Below are 26,586 nucleotides of genomic sequence, written 5' to 3'. Positions count from 1 at the left end.
TAAATTTCTTCTTGGCAGAATAAATAATTTCACACAAATGATTCCATGGTAATCCTCTACCAAGGGTTTCAAAGCTATTTTGATTCGCCAAAAACATGGCTGCCAAAAGGTATGGTCAGTTTTTCGTATATGGATAAAGCATTATATGTATCTTTATCATAACAGAATTGTCCTGTCAGAAACTGCTGGTCATCGATCAGATTTTAAAATTTACCCTTGCCACCGAAAAAACTAAATGGGCGAGCAGTTTGCTGCCGATGTCCGGTCGTCGCCTTTTAACATATCATCAGAGAAGGCCCAAGAACATTGCCAGCAAGTGCAGATGCATGTGTTTCTTCCTGAAATTTACACGTTAAGTTAATGAGTTCATGCATAAATGATTTTTAAAACTTCAATATCATTTCATAAAAATATGCGTTTGAAAATGTTTTGTCACAAAACCAAAAGGCAATCATCTAAAATATCTAAGGTTTAAAATTTGGACACAGCAAACCTAATGAGAAAAATCATTATAAATACATTTTTGATCGGAAGTCACATGTAAAAATGAATGGAAATCAACCATCCTCCCCTTATATCATTTGGGAGGATATTTAGAGAATCTAATGAATAGTTCTTTAAATTTTTAAAGAACTTTTTGGCCTTTACACATGGCAATATGGCAGGATCCTTAATCTCTTATTATTTTCTCATTGAAAATTATAGCGCATATGTCTTTTGTTCAATCAGTTTTAATTCGATCTTTTTAAACTCACAGAAATTTCTTTCAGAATATTCAAACCCAAACTATTTGGTGAAAACAACTTATACACCAAATTGTCACTGATATCTTATAACTGCAATTTAATCAGGAAGTATGACGGTGTGTATAAAGGTGCACTCAAAGGTGGACATCCTTTTAAAGCGATATTAAAGGCAATCATACAGCGTAACGTTACAGCAAGTGCAGTAAAATCTTTATTTCAAAGGAGGAAGTACAGGATAATGTTAGGTATATCTTAGACAGAGACTTAGTTTAACATACTGATGTTCTGTATAAACAAGGCTATTGAAGTTTTTTTTACAGATAATGGTGATTTTTTGATTAAACCATAATGACAAATGATCTAAAATTCGAAGACAAAAAGCAAACAATAGCAGGACTTCTGCAGACAAATAGTTTACCTATGGTGGTAAGAATATATGAAGAGAACAAACATGACGAAGACTTTGATATTTTACATGCCAAAATATCAGGAAACACGGAAGTATTGCTTCAGAAGAAGATTAAAGTGAAGTACGGGCATATAAAAATTCTGCGGTATTACGACAATAATGTTGTAGAGAAGGAAAATGGATCAGAATACGTTCTCGAACATGATACATATGTCGATGAAAAGTTTTTGATACCACTGAAATACCATGGCAAAGTAAAATTTGTGCACCGTCCTGGAAGCAGTAGAAGATATGCAACGATATCACATGTAAGATTATTTAGCTAATTTTGAAAATCTAATGTTGAATTTCGTTTGTAGATCACGTAGCCAACTCTACACTTTATATTTGTTTTTTTCGCATTTAAATCGTAACATTATTTAACATTTTGGATTATATAATATCATATAACAAAATCATAGTACGCTTTTTCTAAAACATAGTATACAGCCATGCAAAATAATTGAAGACTTGTACTTACGCAGTGAATCAAAACAGACAAATCAAACAAAAACCCACATTCGAACATATTTCCGTACAATACATGGGAAGCATGATATAAAAATAGAAAAAGTGGAAACTCCACAGATCGTTCAACACGACAAAAACGAAATGTTGCAGGCTCGGTTTGATTGAGCCTGTTCATGGACGGTGGTGGCAATGCATGCTACCGTCCACGCCCTCTAGCCCCTGGTTGAGCAGAACTCAACATTTACACTTGCTAAAAGACTCTGATAGCACTCAGAAGTTCAAGAATCTATCATCTACAGTAAACTAACTTAAGTATCAAAGAGGAAGTCATTCAGTAAAAATGCCTTTAAAGCGACTAACCCAAACATCGTGGTGTGAGAATTTATAAAATCAAACGTTTACCTATATTCACCTTTAAGTTGCATATTTAATGTTCTAACAAATTGAATGTATCTTATCGAATTCTATCCAGAATCGTTGTTTTTCTAATAAATCAAAAATAAAAACATTCGTCTACTACTTCTGATAAGGGTGTTCCGGTTTATAAAAATAACCGGAATTCTCGATTTCAGAAAGCACCTTGCAAACATCAGGTGACAGTGAGAACGTGATAATCAACAGAGCGTACAGCTATAGGTATCACGTAGTGTTATGGCGTTTTGAAAATGTAACCAAATAAAACAATAATATAAAACAAGTAGGCTTCTTTTAAAAAAGAAACCTAGGTGAGGTCCAGTGTTGCTCCTTTTAAAATTGTTATCTATGTCTCTGGTTATATGATAGGTTGTGCTATATACGAAAACAAGTTTCCCTGATGCAGATCACTGCTACCTATTAGGGGTCATTCTGTTGGTGATGGCCAACCTTCGTATCAAGTCTAGAGATCCTAGGCCCAAGCTTTCTTGGGTTATAGTCTGGAAACTGTTTTCCTGGTCCGGGTCACTGTAACCACGACCTAATGGTCTCAAAATCAATAAGTCATCTTCAGGATATGATCAACCTCCGCCAATCCGAGGACTGTAGACCCAAGCATTTCCTAGTTACTAAATTTCATTTAAAAATGTTCAAAAGCTACCACTGCAATAATTGTACACTGAAGTCCGAACTTGGCCCTGGTGAAAGCTGCCAAATTGGCATCTTACCATTTTTGCGAGAACCTCACCTGACAAGCTTGTTTATCAACTGCCAGGTTCGTTTGGGCCCACGCGAATAGCTTCCGAGAAGCTTCTAAAAGCTTGGAAGAAAATCCAAATCGAACGGACGTCTGCCGGAAGTGAAAAAATATATCATTCTTTTTTAAATGTATTTTTTTTTCAGAGATTTTTATTGTTAATGTGCTATTTGAAAAAGAAATCCTAAACATTTGTTCTAGTGCACAATGGAACATCTCGAAAGAGCTCTTCTTATTCCGGCAGATCTTCCGTGGCCCAAACGAACGGGGCAAAGGACTTGATTTTTTTAGACTGGCTCACCGTAATTTGCGCTAGAAAGTAAAATCTAACGCCGTAAAATTAGTAGATAAGTCTAAATCCTTCTAGTTTGAAAGCCAACACTATGGAGAGGTCTTGATAGAACTCTCGACTGAAGTCTGTACACTTTTGTCCGTAATTATTGACCTTGCACTCATGAATATTCCCTATCTTGTGTAAATTATTTCTCGGTGTCCGAAGCTTAATAGCGATATAACTTTTTGCATTATATATGTCTTTATGATTTAACTAATATCGCATGTGCAAATAGCTGTGCGGACAAATCTCGGGGTTGCTAGATTGAGTCCTGCATCTGACCATTTTTCCCCAAATTTTATTTGCAAAATTTACAAGTAGAAAAATTGCCACACTTTTCTGATTAACTTGATGACCCATTTCTTGAAAGAAATACACTTGTAGTCTAGTTAACCGTTGTGGAACAAAATGAATAAAAAAATCTTTAAAAGTTTCTCAGATAAAAAGACAAAGTACCTGTCACCAGCATTTCAAGAAAACAATACTATAAGAAATAACAGTCAGAATTTGTGAAATATGTTACGTAAATATTGTAAGAATAAAAGATCAATATCGATAACATAAAATTACACTGAAATGTTTTAAAGAATGGGTTTGAACTCGTGGTATGGAAGTCAGACACATTACCACCACGCCATCGTGTCACTGGTTATTTATATAGGTTATTTAAGTAATATAGATATTTTCAAGATACAAATATTGCGTAAAACTAACGAAAATAGTGGCGAAGATAATGAGTGCCAGGTCAATAGTTGCAGACAATACGTTTACGATGCAGTCAGTGATTTCACGTTGGCCGAGCGGTTACGGTATCCGTAGTATAATTTTTCGTTGGGAGTTCGATTCCCAGACCCTTTAAAATTTTGTTTTTAAACCTGTATTTATTATTTTTTTTCTTTAATACGATCCAACAAAAACAAAACGAGTTAGTTAATCTAGTTCTAACTTGTTCACTAACTTATTTATATCACTGTTGTCACGTAATTGTGTTTATCCGCCTTTAATATGGTCTTATGTTTTCAAGCTTTCCTGTCATATTTTTTAACCTGTACGGGTTAGTTTTATAAATTTTATAACAATCTTACACTTCACTTTAATAAAAGCATTGCCCGGTCATAATTTCAGTATCGACTGAGTTAAAGATACTACCGATTTTATACGAAAAAAAAGAAACAAAACAATGAATTCGAAACCAGGGAAAAACAAACTTACACAAAGTATGTAATGCAAAAAAAAATGTTGGTCAAATGCAAGGTGCGAACAGTCAAAACTATCACTATATAATGAATGCGTGTCCATCAACTCAACCTACTGTGCCACCAAGCCAACTATTGATATCCAGCATATATCTTTACTTTAGACGAGAGTGTTACTAATTGTTTTTCGGCGAATGCCGTTATAAGAACGAATTCGTGACATTGACTGACCCATGCCACGTTTGCAAATCAGACTACTCGATAACGCATTATAGATAATTTATCAAAATGAAAGATTTATGCAACACTCTGCCTGATAGGACGAGAGTGTCAATTTGTTTTACTCTGCTGATTGTGCTACGCTGAGTGAAATGTAGACAAAGCGTTTATCCTAAACGACGCTGTTCACAGTTTTAAAGCAAACTTTCGCTCAGTATGTTTAGCAAGAATATTGATATATCTCAAAATGATAAGTAAGTTTAATAAATATGATAAAACCTGTTCAATAACCAACATTATCAAATTAAAGAAAGAGCTGAATACGGTCTGCGTATCACATGAATAAGGGTGTGATAAGAGTCTTCTATGCAGAGAAGTGCTTTTTAAAAGATTTTCCTTGTTTAAATTGTCGTTTGTATATGAAAAGGTTTCTTGCTTTTGTGACTTATTCAGATTGCATATTAAAATGAGTACTTGTTTGCTTTGATACATTTGATATAAATTATTTAACTGATTTATTATATATGAATATATTTCTTTAGTATGGTATGCAAATATTGAACTCAGTTGAAATCTGTTTTATTATGTATATGCTATATAATGACTGAATCTCAGTACATTGAAAGGAAGGTACGCTGCATACAGTTTATCTACGTAAAATGACTACGATCAAACTTTGCTTAGGAAACAGAAATATTGAAATAATTACAGTTGTATGTGTCCCTTGACCTTCACCTTTTTTATAGGTGTGACGTCATTGTCCAAAGATTCATGAATAGCGAATATGCATTTGTTAAAGCGGGATCAGTTGGCCTATTTTAGGGGACGCTAAAGCTAAAACTAAAAAATCCTTTAAATTATTTTTTCTCATGTATTCTCATCAAACTTGATTTGTAGCATCTTTATTAGGCCCGCAGCCAACTTTGTTCAGTTGGGACATTTGACCCCTTTTAGGGGCTGCTAGAGCTAAAACTAGAAATGCCTTTAGACAGTGTCTCATGAACAGCTTGATGGATCTTTGTCATACTTGGTCTGGAGCATCATTATAAGGTCCTCTACCAAATTTATTTATATAGGATCTTGGGCCTCATTAGGGAGCACTATAGCTAAAAGCAGATATGCCTTTCTTCGCATTAACTAATGGATTTTTATCAAACTTGGTGTGTAACAATATTGTAAGGTCTCCTGCTATTTTGTTATCCCCCGACGAAAGTCGGAGGGATATAGTTTTGGCGTTGTCCGTCCGTCCTTCCGTCCGTCTTTCCGTCCGTCCGTCCGTCCGGAGCCATATGTAGGAAATGGTTGGGAATATTTATTTAAAACTTCATATACATGTTCACCACTTTGAGTTCTTGCGGCCCGTCAAGTTTCAGTCAGATTGCCCAAGTAACACCAAAGTTATGGCCCTTAGAAGTTTCTAGTGTTAACTATATAGGGTACTATAAATATGGCAATTTCTGCATCATAACTTTTGATATATTTGACCTTGAACTATGAACTTTTAACAGAATTTAGAGCACTATAATGTGGTTGTGCACACACAATTTCGTATGGATTTCTTTTGTAACTGCAGAGTTATTGCCCTTTAATTGTCTAAAAATCCACATATTTGTACATAACAAACTTGCCATTTGGCAGAATTTCATTAAATTTCTTTCATTCTTTTCTGTGAACATTTATTATAAACATGTGAAGTTGCGCACCCACACCTGGTCGCCCACTTGCCTTGGTCACCCGGGGTGACCCCGGGGTCAAAATTGACCCCGCCCCAGGGGTCACTTGATTTTACATAGGAAAATCTTTAAAAATCTTCTTCTCAAAAATCAGAAGCCCTAGAGCTTAGATATTTGACTTGTAGCATTGCCTAGTGGGCCTCTACTAAAGTTGTTCAAATCATGACGTAAAATCAAGTGACCCATTGACCCCGCCCCATGGGTCACTTGATTTTACATAGGAAAATCTTCAAAAATTTTCTAAAAACAAACCAGAAGGCTTAGAGCTTAGATATTTCACATGTAGCATTACCTAGTAGACCTCTACAAAATTTGTTCAAATCATGACGCCAGGATCAAAATTGACCCTGCCCCAGGGGTCACTTGATTTTACATAGGAAAATCTTCAAAAATTTTATAAAAATAAACCAGAAGGTCTAGAGCTTAGATATTTCATATGTAGCATTGCCTAATGGACCTCTACAAAATTTGTTCAAATCATGATCTCCGGGTTCAAAATGACCCCGCCCCATGGGGTTACTTCATTGTACATAGAAAAATCTTCAAAATTTTCTAAAAATAAACCAGAAGGCCTAGAGCTTAGATATTTCACATGTAGCATTACCTAGTAGACCTCTACAAAATTTGGTCAAATCATGACGCCAGGATCAAAATTGACCCCGCTTCAGGGGTCACTTGATTTTACATAGGAAAATCTTCAAAAATTTTCTAAAAATAAACCAGAAGGCCTAGTCTTAGGTATTTGAAATGTAGCATTGCCTAATAGATAAAATTTGTTCAAATCATGACCCCCAGGGTCAAATGACCCCGCCCCATGGGGTTACTTCATTGTATATAGAAAAATCTTCAAAAGTTTCTAAAAATAAACCAGAAGGCCTAGAGCTTAGATATTTCACATGTAGCATTGCCTTGTGGACCTCTACAAAATTTGTTCAAATCGTGACCCCTGGGTGAAAATTGACCCCGCTCCAGGGGTCACTTGATTTTACATAGGAAAATCTTCAAAAAATTTCTAGAAATAAACTAGAAGGCCTAGATCTTAGATATTTGACATGTAGCATTGCCTAGTAGACTTCTACAAAATTTGTTCAAATCATGACCCTCGGGGTCAAATTGACCCCGCCCCATGGGGTTACTTGATTGTACATAGAAAAATCTTCAAAATTTTCTAAAAATAAACCAGAAGGCCTAGAGCTTAGATATTTGACATGTAGCATTGCCTAGTGGACCTCTACAAAATTGGTTCAAATCTTGAACCCCCAGGGTCAAATTGACCCAGCCCCAGGGGTTACTTGATTGTACATAGGGAAATCTTCATAAATTTGCTAAAAATAAATCAGAAGGCCTAGATCTTAGATATTTGATTTGTAACATTTTCTAGTAGACTTCTACAAACTTTGTTCAAATCATGACCCCCGGGGTAAAATTGGCCCCGCCCCAGGGGTTACTTGATTGTACATCGGAAAATCTTCAAAATTTTCTAAAAATAAACCAGAAGGCCTAGAGCTTAGATATTTGACATGTAGCATTGCCTAGTGGACCTCTACAAAATTGGTTCAAATCTTGACCCCCCAGGGTCAAATTGACCCAGCCCCAGGGGTTACTTGATTGTACATAGGGAAATCTTCATAAATTTGCTTAAAATAAACCAGAAGGCCTAGATCTTAGATATTTGATATGTAACATTTTCTAGTAGACTTCTACAAACTATGTTCAAATCATGACCCCCGGGGTAAAATTGGCCCCGCCCCAGGGGTTACTTTATTGTACATCGGAAAATCTTCCAAAAAATTTCTAAAAATCATCAGTTTGACATTAGAAACATGTAGCTCATATTACTCTGGTGAGCGATCCAGGGTCATCATGACCCTCTTGTTTTTCATTTTTAATTTTCCATCAATATTTATAATCAACATGTGAAATTTTGTTTCCTCTCCCGTTCCCCGCACCCCTACACCCTTAAAAAATAAATATATATACATATATATATTTCCATTCCTTTTTTTTTTTTAAATGTTCAAACCTTCAACATGTTAAGTTGTGACTGCACAAGCCTTGCCCTCAGTCATGTTCAAGATATCTTACCAGTGTTCTCATAAGGACATCTGTTTTTTTAAGTTCAAATGTACATGTTAAACAACAACACCTGGTGCCAAACCACTCAAAGACAATATTTCGTTCCAGTTAAACTTCAAGCTCATATTTCAATTAACTGCATTTAATTTTAAAAGCTAAGCTTAGTACAGTAAGCATATCCCATTCAAAATAAATTCTTTAGTCAGGATCAACGTATCATACATTTATTATGTACTCTTTAATTAAACATTTGTTTTCTTTTAAATTGATTTTGACTAATGAAATTATTTGCTTCTTATTAACATCCTTAACTTTTTGCCGGATATATTTTTTTGCCATTCCTCACCACAAACCCTTTCGGCGGGGGATACCAATTCATCGAATTTGCTTGTTACAAATGGGGATAGGGACCAATTTAGCTAAAAATATAAACACTTTTTATGACCTCTTCTCATGAACCGCTTGATGAATCTTCATCAAACTACTGCTGTAATTATTCGTCTAAGGTTAAACGAAACAAAGTTGCAACCCTACGAAACCTTTGTGAAAAAATTAAAAGAGAACCATTTAAATTGTTAAAGTGCGGTGTTTAGTTTTGCAATTTGAAAAATGTTAGATGAAAGATAAATGTTAGATGAAACTTTCATAAACTTCTTTCCTTATTACAATTCGCCGACCATCTTTTTTAAAGATATTTCTTGTTTCAAATTAAAAACGACATAATGCTGTGCGGCATCTATAGGTACGTATCCGCACTATTATTAGTAAATGAAGCAAAATATACGCATGCGCAGTATAAGGTTTGTTGCACACGGCATGAAAATGTCATAAAAAAACTGTCGCGTCTCAATCTATGTGTGTATCGCTGTGAATTGTAGTTTTATGAGGTTGTGTTATTGGAGCGGTGCTTTTCTTTTGATTTTTTATTCCTAATATTTTACAGTAAAACATGAATTAATGAAACAAGACCTGCATGAAGTTAACAGATATGTCTTTTATTTTCTCGCGACTAAGAATATAATATATATTATGCCAAAGATATTTTAACATAACCTCTATACCATAATAACGCCTTTAAATTAAGAGAAAATAGTTGTTACTAATTTAATCATTGCAGAAGTTTCAATGGATCGTAGCACGCTTTCCACCTGAAGTGTTTATTATTTTAGGTCCTGAGTGAACTTCCTCGTTACATAATTCTTGGTGAAGACACCGTTGCCTTGTCACCAAATGGTATTGGCAAAAACCTGATTGTTCCTTCAAAGACTACATTAGAACTGGTACGTAAGATCAAACAACCAAATGAGAATGTGACATATTTAGAATGCAGTGCTGGAAACGTGTCATACATTTTTAGCGAGAGAGATCGAATCAACTGTACTGAAGTGGATGATACAAATGTTTATCATTTATTTGAACTTGTTCGTTGTAAGATGCTGCCGAAGGTGATTCATTTTCAAGACGTTGCTGCGGAAGATATCATTTTAATGGACAACTACCTGAAGAGTGCAATGCTTATTTGTGTTGAAGGACCGATTGAACTTCTCGGATTTAAAGATATTGATTTGATTGTTGCGTGGGTAAGGGACAAGGAGTCTAGGACTTACAAGACAGTGCTTATACCTGGCGGACTTTGGAATGTGATAATGGTACAGGAGAGAAGTTTGCATGGGAAAGAAGAAAAGGCAAACTATATCAAAAGGAAATATAGTCATTGTGGTGAAACGGGCTTCATTGAAAAGTGTTTATACTGGATGTCCCCGGACAATTACCATGTTACGTGGCTTAGAAGTCCTGATTTCTACAAGCAGACTCTGAATGAGAAGCATGTGTTTGGAAGGAAAACTAATGACTTTAAAGGCAAGTAACCTTTCGAAATACTTTTACGCATTTACATGTATATCTGAATGATAAAATAAATGTATTTTTCACAAACTTAATGTCAATACTAAGGAAAGTAAACATTTAATTTCTTTTAAAAGACAGAACCATTTCATTTTATTGGAAATGAAAGTGGTATTAGAAATTCGAAAAATCGCGTATATGTATATTATTTTTCTAGAAGATGAAGAAGTTAAAAAGACCTGGGGGGTCATTCTGTCGATTCATTGAAATTTCAACATAATACACATACATTTCTTTGAGTTCCAAAGACCTTCTGTAAATTTTGACCTGCCAATCTTCATTATTTAGTGTCTTGCAGAAGTCTATGCACTGGCTATCAAAAAAATTGCCAACTCACTTTCCCTTAATAATGGACCTTTAAGTTATACAAATGTAAGATATATCGATTTTTATTTCCAGATTCCTCTGATGATGAATCTATGGGCGATTATGAAGAAGTCTCAGAACCACCGCCACCTTTACCTGGTAAAACATTTGTTGTTGAACTGTCTCTTTTGTACCTGACATTCTTCTATCCAAATAGAGCACGTATAGATGCAATGTATTATTATAACATTAACTACCTTAAAATTAATGAAATTCCACCAAAAGGCAAACGCGACCCGGACTCGTAGTACATGTATATATCATAATAGGTACTTTCTCTTTTTGCTTTCAACGCAGGCGAACGTAACAAATAGATATTTGTTTCCGTTTACACGACTTAGAAAAATATATTAAGATGTTTTGAACACTTGTTTTGCATGTCGATTATCTAACTTGTATTCCTCATTTTAAGAGAGACACCCTCTCCCGCACATGGATATCCAAGAACATGATCAGGTATGGTTAAAGTTCCATTTTAACGCATAGTTAAATTTTTAAAGAATCTAGTTCTGTGAATGTCTTAATGAAACTAATAGTAATAATAAAAAATATAATAATGATATTAATAATGGTTATAATAATACCCAATAACATTTTTGTCATTGTTGTTTTGTTTATACAAATGTCAGAAAGGTACTTATACAGTGGATTATTTCATTTGATATCGATATAATTTCTAGTTTTACATTTGCATTTGATAGAATAATCTGAACCAAAAGGTAAGTTTTAAAATAGTTTGTAGCTTCCTGATTCAAAGATTTCTAATCTATCCTAGTTGCGCAGCCAAGATAGGTAAAGGGAGGTAATATTAAGTTTTCAAACTTGCATTTCTAATGAATTTCGGCTAAATATATATTTGAAAATGTTAATCTTTGACAAATATAACACAATCGTTTTTATGTTCATATCATTCCTTAGACAAAGTATGTTTATCAAACTGATACATATGCTAAAATAAGGATAGAGAAATAAAATCCAGTGAAAATCGAACATGTATTAAGCATCCAGAGAACACAAGTAAGCGTAAATGATCGTTTGTTAAACTTTCAATCAAATGTATAGCGTGATCAAAATCTAATCAACCACCTTTAAGAAGATCATTTTAAATGAGTACTTGTTTTTTTTTCTTCGTATCAAATCCTATTTATCTTGGTTATCATAATTTGATTTTCTCATTGGCTCATTGCCCTTGAAATGATACTTAACTGAAGTGTTTTACATCGCTTTTCCGCAAAAGGTTCTGAAGAAAGAGAAACTACGATTTTGAAATACGTAAAATGGGAAAGTGGAAACCACAGGTCGCTCAACACGACATAAACGAAAATGTTGCAAGCTCAGTTTGATTGAGCCTGTTCATGGACGGTAGTGGAAATGCATGCTACCGTCCACGCCCTCTAGCCTCGGGTTGAGCAGAACTCAACATTTACACACGCTATAAGTACAAAAAGCAATTTAGAGACATCCACAGATGTATTCATACGGTGGATTTATTTAGAAAACCTACACACTCTATAGTATATATGATATAGAACTATGTCAAACTTCAGTATTATAAGAAAAAGAAAAAGTAGAAACTGCACAGGTCGCTCAACACGACAAAAACGAAAATGTTGCAGGCTCGGTTTGATTGAGCCTGTTCATGGACGGTAGTGGAAATGCATGCTACCGTCCACGCCCTCTAGCCTCGGGTTGAGCAGAACTCAACATTTACACACGCTAAAAGTACAAAAAGCAATTTAGAGACATCCGCAGATGTATTCAAACGGCGGTGAACATGGAACCTTCAATTATACACGGGTTGTAACGAAGGGTGTTCGAAAAGTAATGCAACTGGATCTGTTCTTTGAATACTAGGCTCAATTTGTGACTAAATAATTTCTTGTCTCCCTTTTAGCAGCTAGTCAATATTTCAGCTAAACTACGTGGCATTTTGGCACCTATTTGCATGTAAATATAAATGTAGTCAGACATTCAGAAAAGAACAAAAATGTTTCGTTAATGCAGGATAACTTTTTAATCCAGTTCCTATCATAAGATATGACGTCTTTTAACAAAATGTTGAGTTTTGGGGTGTACCTGAATTACTTCGTGTTTCAATATTGTAAGTATATAAACCCTATTTCAACTACTTTCATACTTGAGTCACCAGTTTTCTTTTCAAATAGTGCAGTTTTGACTGTTTTGCTTTAATTAAACGTTGTTCCCTGTTCGGGTTTAAATTTCTTTGAGTCCTTTTTACGAAATAGTTACCCTTAAAGTCAAAGTCAGATGTGAGTGAGCCATTTTCTTTAAGAACGTAATGCGATTTCAGAAATAAAAAATTTATTTAAGTTACAGAGACAAAATTATATTATTCCGCTTTCGGTTGATTAGCCACATTTTCATAGCCGTCCAAAAAGCGTCAGCGCCAAATCAGTTTGCATTTAAACTGCCTTTCATTGCCAGTTGATATGCCATCTTCCTAATCAAATATATGTGGAACGCTTATCTATTATTTGATTCCGGTTATGTACTGAGTGTAGATAAAGTGGTTTTACAATTATGCTAAAAACATTAATATGTACTTACTTAAAAGATTAACAAATGCAAATAATCTCAAATATCCTTCGTACCAAATTGCACCTCAAAAATCTCATATATGCACTTTGTTTTGTTTGTTTTGGCGCAAGGTTATGCATAGATTCTGTATAATAGCTCACAATATTCTCAAGCACATTTATACACGTATTGTAGTTAGAAAATCAATTATCATTTCATCTGATGAAATCACTTCCTTTTGTAAAAAGCTTTAACTCTTGCTAACTAGTATAATAAGGACATGCATCTTTTGTTCTATTTAGTGCCGTCATGAGAAGAAATCACTGTTCCGCAAAGTACATAAAGAGCTTCTGGGCATGTTTAAGCATCAACATTCGAAGAATGCGCATCATGAGAGGGAACCACCCGAAATACCAGAAAGACCACGTCGGCATTTTTCAACAGAAAAAGGAAATGTAACGGTGAATGATAATGGGCGTATCCATTTTGCAAGTACAAGTAACACACATAAATCTCAGACAGAAAAGCATACAGTTTCTGACAGCAATCCCAGTCCAAGAAGCGAAATATATAGTCCACTGCCACAGCCAGACAATGAAATACATGATTATGATTATCCACAGTTTGACCATATGACAGACATATTTCGAGCTGCCACTCGCCGTAGACGATTACCGGTACCGCCTCCTGAAAGTCCAGACAGACCAACAACTCCACCAGAAGGTTTTCTTCTAAACTCTATAGAAAGTGAGGGTCCGAAATACGTGTCACTGGCGACGAAACAAGCAGAACATCTTTTTCGAGACAATCTAACACAAGATGACTTTTTTCAGTACACAGTCACAGAAACGGCTCATTGTTTTAAACATTGTGGTCTAGACGACTTTGCAGAACTATGCCTTGAAAACAGACTGGACGGTAGTTTCTTCAGAAACGTTGACTGTAATGAACTGCGAAAGGATCCCTTCGGCCTCACAGAGTTTCATATTTTGAAGGTCACGAAAATGATATATAATGGATGGAGACCAAAAGTATATAAGTGATATCACTACTAGTTGTATCAATTACAAAACTGACATAAGTATGAACAAATGATATGCAGATTAGAAGGATATATCCAGGATGAAAATTTATGTCACATAATATATTTATATATTCACTTTGTCAGTGGTCCCTTTCTACCAAATGTTTAATGAAATCTGCCAGTTAAATAAATTGATATATACACGTTTATCACTTGATATCTGATATGGGTGTGAAAGCGGCTGTCGTTCTGAAAATGGGTTGCAATAAATGAAGTGTAATATATTTTCTACAGAAGAACTTGGTTCACTCATACCAAATATTAAACGTGTAACTATTGATTTACTCATCTGAAATGTTATCCTTAAGGACTTACTGTATATTTCAGCGCGATTATGTTCTTTTGTCTACCTTGTTATTACGGTTAAATTAAAGCAGCTATTTTATAACTGAGCTGACTGTGCTAAAACCATACACACTTAAGGACTTTAAAACACCCTATTTAATATACTAGTATAACAGTATAGTTATTACTTGCAACTTGTACTAAAATATTTTGATATTCCATAATTTGATTCATTAAATCTAGTCCAGTATGGTGGTTTAATCTGTGATATTTAAATTGTGATTGTTTGCTCATCCGTAATTTAGTTCATACAAAATTCACAACGCTCAACTACAAAAAAATAAATGTAAATAATCCAAAACTCGTGACAGTCATTTTCTTCAAAACTTCCGGGTTTTTAATAGATTAAAGGTCTATTCGTTAAAATCAGTATTTTAAAGGATTGTTATCATTTGAAATACTTTTATTATTCTTAAATATAGGCATTTTTCAAAATCCACATTGAAACGCTATATAACAACAATTTTAAATTTAGATATTGCGGTATAGGAGAAGCACCAAAGTTGCGGCTCTACGGTTCCAAATTTGAAACCATGACGTGAACGGTTAAAATTACACAATCAATTGCAAGTACAAATCTATTAAACCTGTAACTACTTAAATGGATATACGATACTCATTTCTGACGACGACGACGACCGAAAATCTTTATTATCCGAATGTAAATAATCTAAATATGAGATTTATGTGTGGTAGTCACGCTTCTTACAACAAAGAAACATCACTTTAATAACCTTACGTTTTATACATGTTTAATAAATATATGCATTAATTTATCGACATAAAGTGCATAGATCGACATTTTAGTCCTTTCAAGAGTATGTTATACGACACAGGCAACAGCACATTGGATTAACTGTTTTTCATTGAATATTAAATCCGTAACTATGTAGAATAAATGTTGATGTGATAAATGATGAAAGATAACACTCGAGCACAGCGTCGCCTTATTTCCACTATGCCTTAACTAGATTTTGACTTTGTACTACTTACAGCTAGTTGAACTAAAGTTGAGCCTGTTTATGTTACAAGGCCACAGATTCACCGTCATACAGAGGTCATAGAGACATACCTAATGACATTAAAATCTCCGTTTTTGCCAAAAATGGACTTACGGCATTGTGGAAAAAAGGCGAATACAGTTTTATGATCTACGCAACTTTTATTGTCGATATAATTATGTTTGTGTATAAAATCTTCCTGGTACAATGTAGGATGACATGTACTTATGTATAGATCCAGGAAATTAATTCTTGATTGTTGTTAACAATTAAAGCTAAATATATCTTTATTGTACAAAGGAAGCTCAATCTCTGGACTTGATATTTATAGATGTACTTCTTACACTAAAGAACATTAGACAAGTATGATCTGGCTGCTTGAACAAATAGTTTATTTTGACAGACGAGTACATGTACTTGTTATTTTATTATTTTACATAGTCGTCTATTTTTGTATAAAATTCTATCATGTACACATTCTTACATATACTGCTGTAGGGTTTCATTGTAGCGAGGCTACGGTTTTGGAAAGTGGGCCCTCCTGTTGAGTTTTATTTTCTTGTTTCTTGGATACCATGATTTTGAAAGTTTTATCAAATTGTTAGAACTATTCATAGCATTTGCTGCAAAATCTGATTTTCATATTAGTAAATCTTAAGGCGTGCTGTCGAATATCAGTGAAAGACAAACCAAATGACATCTTGTTTGCTAAACGTAAATGAATCAAGGTCAAAATAAAATATATTTTCTCTTCTCCATCATCGTTTTCTAGTTGTTTTGAACACGTTATTTTCAATTAGTATTCCTTTATCAAAATATTCATCTAGGGGCTTAGAATCAGTATAAATGTATGGATGTTGACTATGTCATGTTTCAAATACGCATACAGAATAATTTACCAGATGAAAAGCCTTAAATGTAGAGACCAATATGTGTGGTCACCTTCATAAAGCAGCTACTTGTGTCACGCAGCAACATTTGCTTTTTCTAATCATATACTTTCAGAGCAAATGAGCATGTAATAAGCAACAACCTATCTTAAAAAGCCAATATATCTCTTTCTCTTGACTTGAAGCTGTAGTCAGGTTTGAAAGGGTTTTTGAAAGTGCAGAGATGCCACTGAATTGGTGAATTATTTAGTACATGTCTTCTTTGATGCAGTAAAAATTGTAATTTGTCATATAACGTGTTAACCAATGGCAAACTCTTCCAGTTACAGAGGCTCAATATCGGTTTATTCCCACTTGCTACAGGTCTCGATGATTTGATAATTCAATATTATGAAGCGTATAGCCTCCTGAAAATGATATGTAACTATTTAGTTAAAACAAGTAAGGGATTCAAACCAAACTACTATACTAGTCTATCTCACTGCACATATTCATGACAAACAAGAGGGGAATGTTGGCCCTGATCCGCTCACCTGATTTTACTTTTTTATTTTTAATATGTCAAGACAAACCGTAACAATGAAGGTAAGAAATGTATAAAGTCCTACACTGCATGGGCAAAAGAATAACGTTTCATGAACGTAAATTCAAGATGCGGTTTCTAATATAAGTCGTTTTCTATTGTTGACCTAATAATCAGAGGGCCAACTGCACATATACATGACAAACAAGAGGGGATTAGTGAACCTGGGCCGCTCACCTGGTTTTAACTTTTAGATTTTAAATATATGTTAAGACAAACTGTATCACTGAAGGTTAGAATCGTATAAAGTACAGTAGTGCATGGGCAAAAGAATAACGTTTCATGAAGGTAAGTTAAAGATGTGGTTTCTAATATAAGTCGTTCTCTGTTGTTTGACCTAGTGACCAATTTAACCCTGGTAAGCAAATGACATTGATTTTACGCACGTGAAGACACAGGTAGAAGTTTTGACCTTTACATGGTAGTAAGTTTTGAATTCTAGAGTGTTCAGACTGTGACACAGTGTTTACCGACCCCATGTAACCAAGTTTCTCATTTGATAAGGTTTCATACTGATGACGTGTCATAGAGTGTTCAAAAGACAGTTTGACCATTAGAAGCTGATTTAGATGACAAAAATGCCAACTGCTAGCCTGATGTAAAGATTATGATCGGAATTTAATATAGACCGAGTAGAAAAAATAACAGCTTAAAGGTTTACAGCTCTCCTCGGACCAAGTCATCTAGCTTATGAATCTGGACCGGACCTTTTATGCGAAAGGCCTATAGTAATACGACAGTTCTGATTTGCCCTTGAAGAAAATCATTTAAAAAACTAAATTTTTAACAGTTTAATGAATGATGGTAGAAATTGTGGCTTTTAAAATATTATATTATTATTATTATTATTATTATACCACATTTATATAGCACTCTTTTCATGCACTTGTACACGTTCAAAGTGCTTTTTTCAGAATAAATTGCAAAAAAATACAAACAAATACGTATACAAAGATAATGCATTTCAATTAACAAAAATCATGAATGAAAAAAGTATAATTTTAAAAAAAAAACAAGAATAAAAAAAAATAAATTTTATCGGTCAGTTAACAAAATATTGTACAAAAAGTGGTTTTAGCGAGGCTTTGAAAAGCAGCTAGCGTTTTAGTTCCCTGATTTGACAGGAAGAGTTCCAAAGCTTTGGAGCAGTGCACGAAAAGTGCGATTGCCATACATCATGGTATTTTAGATTTTGGCATAACCAGTGACAAGCGTGTCTTGCGATCTTCGGGTCCTGACCGGTTTATACATTCTAGATATCCCAATATAGGCAGGGGACTGATTGTGTAACGCCTTAAAGGTGTGGGTCAGAACCTGTACTGCAACCGTATTTCACTGGCAAACCAGTGAAGCTTCTTTCAGAAACGGTGTTATATGATTGCGACGGGGCGTCTTATGATTACGCGAGCTGCAGTGTTCTGGACTATGTTTTCAATTGTTAAGTGTGCTGTTTGGTATACCACTTAAAAAGGCATTACTGTAGTCTAACCGTGAAGTAACCAGGCTGTTTATATTAATAAGATTTTACTATGATTTCTATTCCAAACATTAAATATTAATACGGATCCCAGATTTACTATGATTTCTATTCCAAACATTAAATATTAATACGGATCCATGATTTACTATGATTTCTGTTTTAAGCTTTATCTATATGTGATAGACATAAAATATGTCATCTAGTGTGTTAACACGATCTTGCTATGAATTGATCTAGTGACTCAGGTTGGAACAAAGATTATCAAGTTTCAAGCTCCTTCGAGATTTTATCGAGCCAAACACTCCGAATAAGTTTCAACAAGATATGACAAAAAATTGTGACATGTAGAGTTTTAACGGACCAGTTGATAGCACAAGACAATTGCGATCCACATTACTAAAATCTCAGTCCGAACCCTTATTTATGTTTTTTTTTTTTTTCTTTAACCCTCGCACGAAACATGATAGGTCATATGGCGCCTTTCCAGGGTTTAATGGTGGAAAGACCACAGGTGCCCCTCCGTGCATTATTTTCAAACACGAGCGGGACCGGGTAGAACAAAACCCACCTTCCCTAAGCCAGCTGGATGGATTACCTCACATGAAGAATTCAAGCCCGAGTGAGGCCGACCGTTGATACTGAGTAACAAGTAAGCGTATATGCAACTATCTTAAGCTTTTATCTGGTTTTACAGTGGCATATAGTAACCATTAAATGAGTCAGTTATGTTATATTTATTCGGCATGTGATGCTAATGCATTTATATTGATATATGTTCTTTGTATAGGTGTGTCTGTATTTGAATACTCGGGAATTTTCAGAAACGCTTTTCAGTGTTTCCCACCCAGCTAGAGGTGTACTGGTCAGGAACCCAGGCAATCCTTGCGTGTATCAGTGCTATACACTGGGCACGTTAAAGAACCAGGCTGTCTATTCGCAACGAGTAGGCTAAGTAAGCCGGACAAGCATGTAATCTGATTTCTAATCTCTCTGTGGGGGCTTTGTCTCACTCTGTCCTCTGGTCAGATCGCTCTGTGTCTGTACTAGTAGAGGTGATTTCGCGCCCTGTGTGGTGCAGTTGCTGTAAAGCGCTTTGAACGTGTTTATCATGAAAAGGGCGCTATATAAATCTGGTATAATAATAATAAATCTGGTATAATAATAATAATAATAATCACTGTTAAGGCCAATAGTAAGATAAACATAAAATATCAATTGTGGCCGATGACTTCATCTGACTTGATTGTTGAAGACAAATGACTCCAAATGCTCTATTTGTTTCTAGGAAATATAGCGGACGGTTCACATAAAGCGTTTTTACTGTGTCAGTATCCATCTTTAAAATTTCAAGATATAGAGATGTTATATAAATACATCGTTCGTACGCGTTTAAACAAATGTTCAGTGAAAGATTATCACTCAAGCAACCAGATTAGGTGATACTAGTGCACACTATCCATTGTCTTAGAAGTCACCAGTTTCGTTAATACAAAAACATGGAAAGTTTATTGCTATTAATGTATAGGTTATTGACAGAAACAGATTTATTACTGAAAACAGACATCAAGCATGTGAATAAAGACGGGAACATTATTTTGTTAAATTTAAATATATTGTTGTGAATAATGATTTAAAAGGAAAACTTTAAATACCTATGTAGTCTTTACTGTCTGTTCTTTATTTTACATCTTAAAATGTTTAATTCTATGAGCCGGCTTCAAGGAATGAACATTACTGTTAAGATATCACATTTTTCAGAGTATGGTATATGCACTGTTTACTTCCAGACTACGTACATGCATGCGTGGGACTACATTCCAAAATATGTTACACGCTTGGTCTAAATTAGATTGCCTTGAACAAAATTTTCCATTAATTATTCATATAATTTCGACACTTTTTATGTTAAAACACAACTTTTAGTCTTTATTTGATTCCTTAAATTGATTGTACTAAAGGTTTACAATTATAAATGTAATGAAATTTCAACTGTAGATTTTCTTGCACTTTAATTTAGATTTCATTTTCACTTCTGCACTTTTTTGGCTGAATTTGTTTTGATATATAAAATTACGGTAAAGGTATGAAGTTTACCTGTACTTTTAATCAGTATTGGTCTTTTTTTTGTTTTAAAAATAAAATCCATTCAAAATCGATTCAAAAGTGCGATGGTATGTTTAGGACGCGCATTATTGTTCTTTTACATTAGTTACCTACAGCGCTAGACTTAATATGTTGTGCCCTCTAAAAAGATGTCGTGTATTCAAGACAAGATGTCGCACTATAGAGATAAGATGTTGCATGATAGGGATAAGATGTTACGGATTCGAGACAGTATGTTGTTGACCCAAGATAAATTGTTTTGCGCTCGAGATAACACGCAATGCGTTTGATAGAAGATGCCGAGAGCTCGGAAAACGACATAGTGCATTCGAAGAAAACATGAAATTGCACTGTTAATATTTTACCTTTACACAAGAGAGTTATTATGGTCCTAGCTCGATAGTATAAAACACATTTGTATTAAGTCCAACTCTCTAGACGCCTTGTTTTAGTACAAATCAAAAGAAAAACAAAAGTGAGCAGTCTTGTTCAATGTTCCACGTTAAGAATTTTTTCTGGGATATTAAATTGAAAGGACATACAAACAAAACAAAGGCATCGTGCTTACGGCTTTAATCATTTCGGAAGAGAGTCACTAAAGTAACGATTGTGGTTAAAGAACTATTCTGAGAGCGAAAAAGCTCGTTAAGGCAAGAAGATTTTCGATGTGTCCATTTACACATAGAGAGAATATAAGCAAGAATATGGTGGTCCCAGGAGTTGTCTTGAACCATTTTGATAGAAAATCAACAAATAAACATTCCACCAAATTGTTTTGCATGATTCAGAATGATCACTCTACATAAATTGTTACATAAAGATATTAGTGTGTGCAAGAACCTTTAGTGTTCGACAGCTCGTCATTGAACTTGAACGGTTTGATTGTCCAATCAAAGAATTATGACGCTTTCTAATATTTTAGGGACATATCTTTCTAGATTCTTCATTTTGATGATTAAAAATACATGGTCGCAAATAGGCTGGATTTGTTTCATTGTGTTTGAGCTTTGAAACTCAAATGATCAATGGAGGGCTTGTTTAAAGACAGCGCTCGACTTAATTTCCTGAGCGCACTACATGGTATCTTGGTCGCTCGACATTTTATTTCAAATTTATAACTTGTAATCCCAAAAGTACCAAATATTATCTCCAGACCACGACATCGATCGAGATAATTTAATATAGACTAAGATCATGTCTTATAACATTCCAACAAAGCAAACAGTCCCTGCAAATAACAATACAAAAAATGTGTGTTTGTTTGTTCATACAGTCAGGTGTTTTGCTATTTGTAGTAGTATTATATTGGCGGGTAACCGATCGTACCAAGGCGGTGCGCCTATTTACAACATGCCTTTTACCTGTTTCTTGTATATTATCTTGTATGTTGATGTTACTTCCTTTCATTTCCTATTTTCCGCGCCCCTTCTCTTTTATTCCCCTTTCTATTTCTCTTTCCATTCTACACCCTCCCCAATTCCTTTTTTATATACAGACGAACTTCGTTGGCTCGAACTCGGATTATTCGAACACTCGGGATCGCTCGAACTCTTCGCCCGGTCCCGAATTTATTCCTTCTTTATTCTATATAGTTCTACCTCGGATCGCTCGAACTTCGAAAATTCGAACTCTCGAACTCATTTGGTGGTCCCCTCGGCGTAATTACAGTGATAATTACACCTATTCAGTCGAACAGACAACTTGTCGCCAGAATGGCTTGTGTTTACAAAGTTGTTCACACCGCTGCCTGACATTTGCCAAGCTTCCCCTTTAACCGGCGCGAGCGTAATTTCCACACGCTTACGTAATTAGCGTCGGTATACGACAAATGGATTAAATAAAGTGACTTTCGTTCACTGCAATTCTTCAATTGGCTTTGATTTATACGAATAGGATTATTTAAAATAATTTAGCGATGACTGTCTTTTTTTTTTCTGCGTAAGAACGGGAGATCCGATGTCAACTTTCATACTGCTTTAGATATCTAAGTCGGCTACTTGAAAGCAATATATTTGATAATATTTGTACTGGACTATGATTCATAAAGGTTTGCTATTCATTTCATGTTGTCTTCACCAAATTCTTAATAATCATATCAGTGTTTTATCTATGTCTTTTTTTTTCGTATCTATGTCATGTGTGAAAATAAATAATTAAATCATGTTTCAGCGTTCGTTTTTTATTTATCATCGTATCATGCACACATTTAGGCACAAAATGAAAATATATTATGATGTAAGGTTTGTAACACATCATGCCCTCGAATTTCCAAATTCAAAATGACCGCCATTTTTGGATGGCTCCAACAACGGAAAACTCGAACTAATTTCCACGGGACCCTCGAGTTCGAGCCATCGAAGTTCGACTGTATTTCATATCAGCAAAATGTATGTGTTACTGCATGCATATTTGAAACAACCCGTCTGCTATGTCTTTCCCATTGAAATAACAGACATTAATACTAAACCGTACGTGTTAAAGTAGACAGACGCTATATTAACAAGGAAGTATGAGAGAGCTATAAATTAGTCAGCAGCAACTGATTATTCACTTAGTAAAGAAAATTGCCCCTTGCCCCGTGCAAGAGTATGACTGTTTTTGCTATCATTCCATAATCATGAAACTCGAAGTTGTGATTATTATATCGCTTCATTTTGTAAGTGTTTAGGAAATTCGTAATTACGTGTACTAGTTAAAAGGTTATTTACAAAATGCTTCAGTCAATAAATGTTTTCCAATAACTGTCACGATTTGCAATTGTTACCGGTTAATTGCCTTACACGACGCGTATGACTCGTCAACAAGTACTTTTCGAAGGTTGTAAAAGAGTTATCTCTTGTGTCTTGTGAGAGTTTTTATGTCAAAATTCATCTCAGGAGCATTTTCTTCAGTATTGTTTTTTAAAATCCTAAAATAAAAGATAGTCGAGATATATATGGTCTTATTAAATACATTTCATAAGCATTATGCTGCAAAATCGAATTAAAATTACTTGCCTGGCATTACTTATAAGGCAATCATGGCTGAGTGTAAACATGGTAGCTAAATGAGATACTGTTTGACTTTTCGCTGCAAGTTCGAGCCTTGTTCGAAAACAAGCACACAAACATAAACATTTTTTCACCATATTATAGATCCTATGTTCATATACGGCTATGAGATGTTTCATTTAAATTTAAAAAAAATGGTATCGCAATTGTTATTTTGCCACAGATTTTCATTGTGCGAGGTTCAAATTTTTCAGAACAGTCTAGAAAAAATTTAGTACATGACCCTATGTTGTTTCTTAGTATATTCTGAGGTTTCGAAAGAAACAGGGTTGAATTAAATTCTACATTGAAGAAAGCATATGATATAAACATGCATAATTACCATAATAGGAAACCCAGATCAGTATGAATCGATGTTTACATTCTCTATATGTACTGTCAATAATTAAATAGATAAAACATAAAGGAACAGTATGGAACACTGCCTTGGAACAGTCAGTAGTTAAAACTCTAAAAGGAAGTTCAAACCAGTAACGTATGCACAAATACTCAGCCACGAATGTTACTAGAAGAGGTTGTTACAAACTTGGGGATTATAGTAAATATCAATCAAAATTTTCTAGAGACCATTCAACGATAATGCATGCTAAACATACTGTAAGTTTTGTTGTGGTGTGGTGTCTGCCTATAAAATCATCGTTGAAATTGTAATAACTCGTCAGGACTCTTCAGGATTAGGTGCTTATCAGTTCCCATTTGACTTGATCGGGTTGCTGTCTGTTTAGCCTATTTCTTAATATGCGTTATATAGCCTTTTTCATATAAAGATGTTTTCACAGACTTTTAAAACATGAATATTGCTTACACAAGTATGTTGTGTATCGCTATCAATCAAGTCTAACATGTACCAAATATCTCTTCTAACTCGGTTAATGAGTGGCAAAATACATTGAAGGGATTCAAATACAGATGCTACTTGAAGAGAAACTGTCGCTCCAGAAGATTAAATTCGGATAATGAAAATTTCATTTCGTCTATACAAATATCCAAAGTTTTGACACTGTTAGAAGACAAGTTTAATCAATGCAAAAACCCATTCAAGGGTTTTACCTTGATTTACTTTTACTAAAGTTGATAAAATTAGGCGCTGCTCCTTCGACGTTCTTTGAGTGAAAAAAAACGGCCTATTTTGTACTTCTTGGTATTTACAGGAGGCAGTAAGCTTTGTCACTAGGGTAGACTCAAAAATTTTGAACAGTAGCAATTCATAATTAAGTAACATACGTCAAAACTATATCAGAGCTGTTCAAAATATTCTTTTACGTCATTCGGAATCTAACTTAAACTCAACTTAAAGAACCTATTTCACAATCATCTTCTGAAATATCTGTTTGTTGTTTTACCACAGACAAGTGCTTTTGCAGTAAAAATGAAATATAAGCAATGTGTCATCCTCATACTTGTAGGTAAGTAATTTTCGAAGAATATTTCTTCCCATTTTATGTGTTTAGATATCAGCGCTCTTCACTTAATTGGAAAATAGCACCCACAATGTTTGTACTTTTCAGTCTAATTAATGATAAAGGACAATTATTGAAGAATAAAAAGGTCTGACAATCTGTAAAACAGTCATACACTATAAGCCAAAAATAGAATCAAATTTCGTTGTCTAAGAACTAATAAACATAAGGTTATATCAATAAAATGGCATTACGATGTGGCGAAAACAGCTATAAAATGTGCGGCAAGCTTCTATGCAACAAATGCCCACTGACTTCCATATTACAGATTTTGTTATTCATATAGTGTGACCTACACATGAAGCAAGTCAGTTGGACGTTGATCTTTTTTACCTTGATATAAGGGAATAATTCAGTAAATAAAACTTTATTCCTTTTTAATATTTGATACTTTGAATGATTTTCGGTACTGGAGAGGTTCTCAGAAAACTTGTTGAGAAACAATCATAATCGATTTTATAAATTAATCACTTTGATATTCTTAAATGGAAATTCTATATGCCAGTTATTTTCCTACATCAAATATATCAAACATCGCGTTCTGCTAGCATGAAATTTAAGAAAAAATAGCAGATATAGATCAGAAAGTAACGAGTGAAGATGACATTAAACAGTGGATGATAAAAAACTCACTAAGAGCTGATTTTTTTCGACCAAATGTGCGTTATAGTATTATAATCGCAAATATTTGTATCATGTTAAAAGTACGTCCTCTTGAGAAACACATTTGCTGTCAACAGAAAATTCATTAAGACTTAATGCACGCTCTGGTGAATTTGAGACGTTCAGTTATATTGACCCATCAACAGTAAAAATTGATTCCATGTTTATATATCCACTTGTACTGATTTATGCTGTAAGTTGACATATACTGTGAAATCATTAATTTTCGTGGGGGACTAATTTTCGTGGATTTCGTTCTTGAGTCAACCCACAAAATTTAATCCCAACGAACAAATAAAATTCCCATTCATTTTATGTTCAAAAGTTGAAATCCACGGACTCATATCCCCACGAAATTGCCGTTTTGACCAAAACCACGACATTTCATGCCCACGAAATTAAATGATTTTACAGTAAGCTTGTGTTTTTTACAGACTACACTTTCAGAAAATACCCTTTTCATTCGCAGTTCAGATAAAGGTCGTAAAACATTCCTGCGAACCTGTTGGGGCTATCAGTTATGTATAATATTCTAAAATGTTACATTTTCAACTTGGCAAATTTGTCTGCTCAATAGCACATTCCATTCTCTTGTATCATTTCAGTTGCCGTTCAGATCATTTAGCTGACAGGGACATTGATAGGTTTCAAAAACTACTCCTTTCATACTACTAAAAATGGTTATATTAGCAGGGTCGAAGCATTGTAGGTAAATTTCAGTGGT

At 34.5% G+C, this 26,586-nt stretch overlaps 2 protein-coding genes across 2 annotated transcripts in view; both read left to right on the top strand.

The window, feature by feature from the left end:
- Positions 1-16,389, top strand: part of LOC123551054 (uncharacterized) — a 103,201-nt gene extending 86,812 nt beyond the window's left edge. The window contains exons 2-4 of the mRNA XM_053540525.1: positions 11,078-11,121; positions 11,367-11,384; positions 13,506-16,389. Coding sequence (XP_053396500.1) covers positions 11,098-11,121; positions 11,367-11,384; positions 13,506-14,246 — 783 coding nt within the window. The 5' untranslated portion in view covers positions 11,078-11,097 and the 3' untranslated portion in view covers positions 14,247-16,389. The remainder of the gene's footprint in view (positions 1-11,077; positions 11,122-11,366; positions 11,385-13,505) is intronic.
- Positions 894-11,000, top strand: LOC128546041 (uncharacterized). Its single transcript, XM_053540524.1, has 3 exons — positions 894-1,463; positions 9,564-10,254; positions 10,699-11,000. The coding sequence occupies exons 1-3, from the start codon at positions 1,095-1,097 to the stop codon at positions 10,911-10,913; spliced, it is 1,275 nt and encodes a 424-aa protein (XP_053396499.1). The 5' UTR covers positions 894-1,094; the 3' UTR covers positions 10,914-11,000.
- Positions 16,390-26,586: the final 10,197 nt, after the last annotated feature.

The sequence above is a fragment of the Mercenaria mercenaria genome, chromosome 4 (genome assembly GCF_021730395.1).
Source record: "Mercenaria mercenaria strain notata chromosome 4, MADL_Memer_1, whole genome shotgun sequence".
Classification (NCBI taxonomy): Eukaryota; Metazoa; Mollusca; class Bivalvia; order Venerida; family Veneridae; genus Mercenaria; species Mercenaria mercenaria.
Note: the sequence above shows the minus strand (reverse complement) of the source record. Positions and strands in the feature narration are given on the sequence as shown.

What these genes read in the sequence shown, in the direction of transcription:
- LOC128546041 (XM_053540524.1), top strand. Translation starts at nt 1,095, where the DNA reads ATGACAAATGATCTAAAATTCGAAGACAAAAAGCAAACAATAGCAGGA. An exon ending in GATATGCAACGATATCACAT is followed by an intron (nt 1,464 to 9,563) that starts GTAAGATTATTT and finishes TTATTATTTTAG; the next exon opens with GTCCTGAGTGAACTTCCTCG. An exon ending in GAAAACTAATGACTTTAAAG is followed by an intron (nt 10,255 to 10,698) that starts GCAAGTAACCTT and finishes TTTTATTTCCAG; the next exon opens with ATTCCTCTGATGATGAATCT.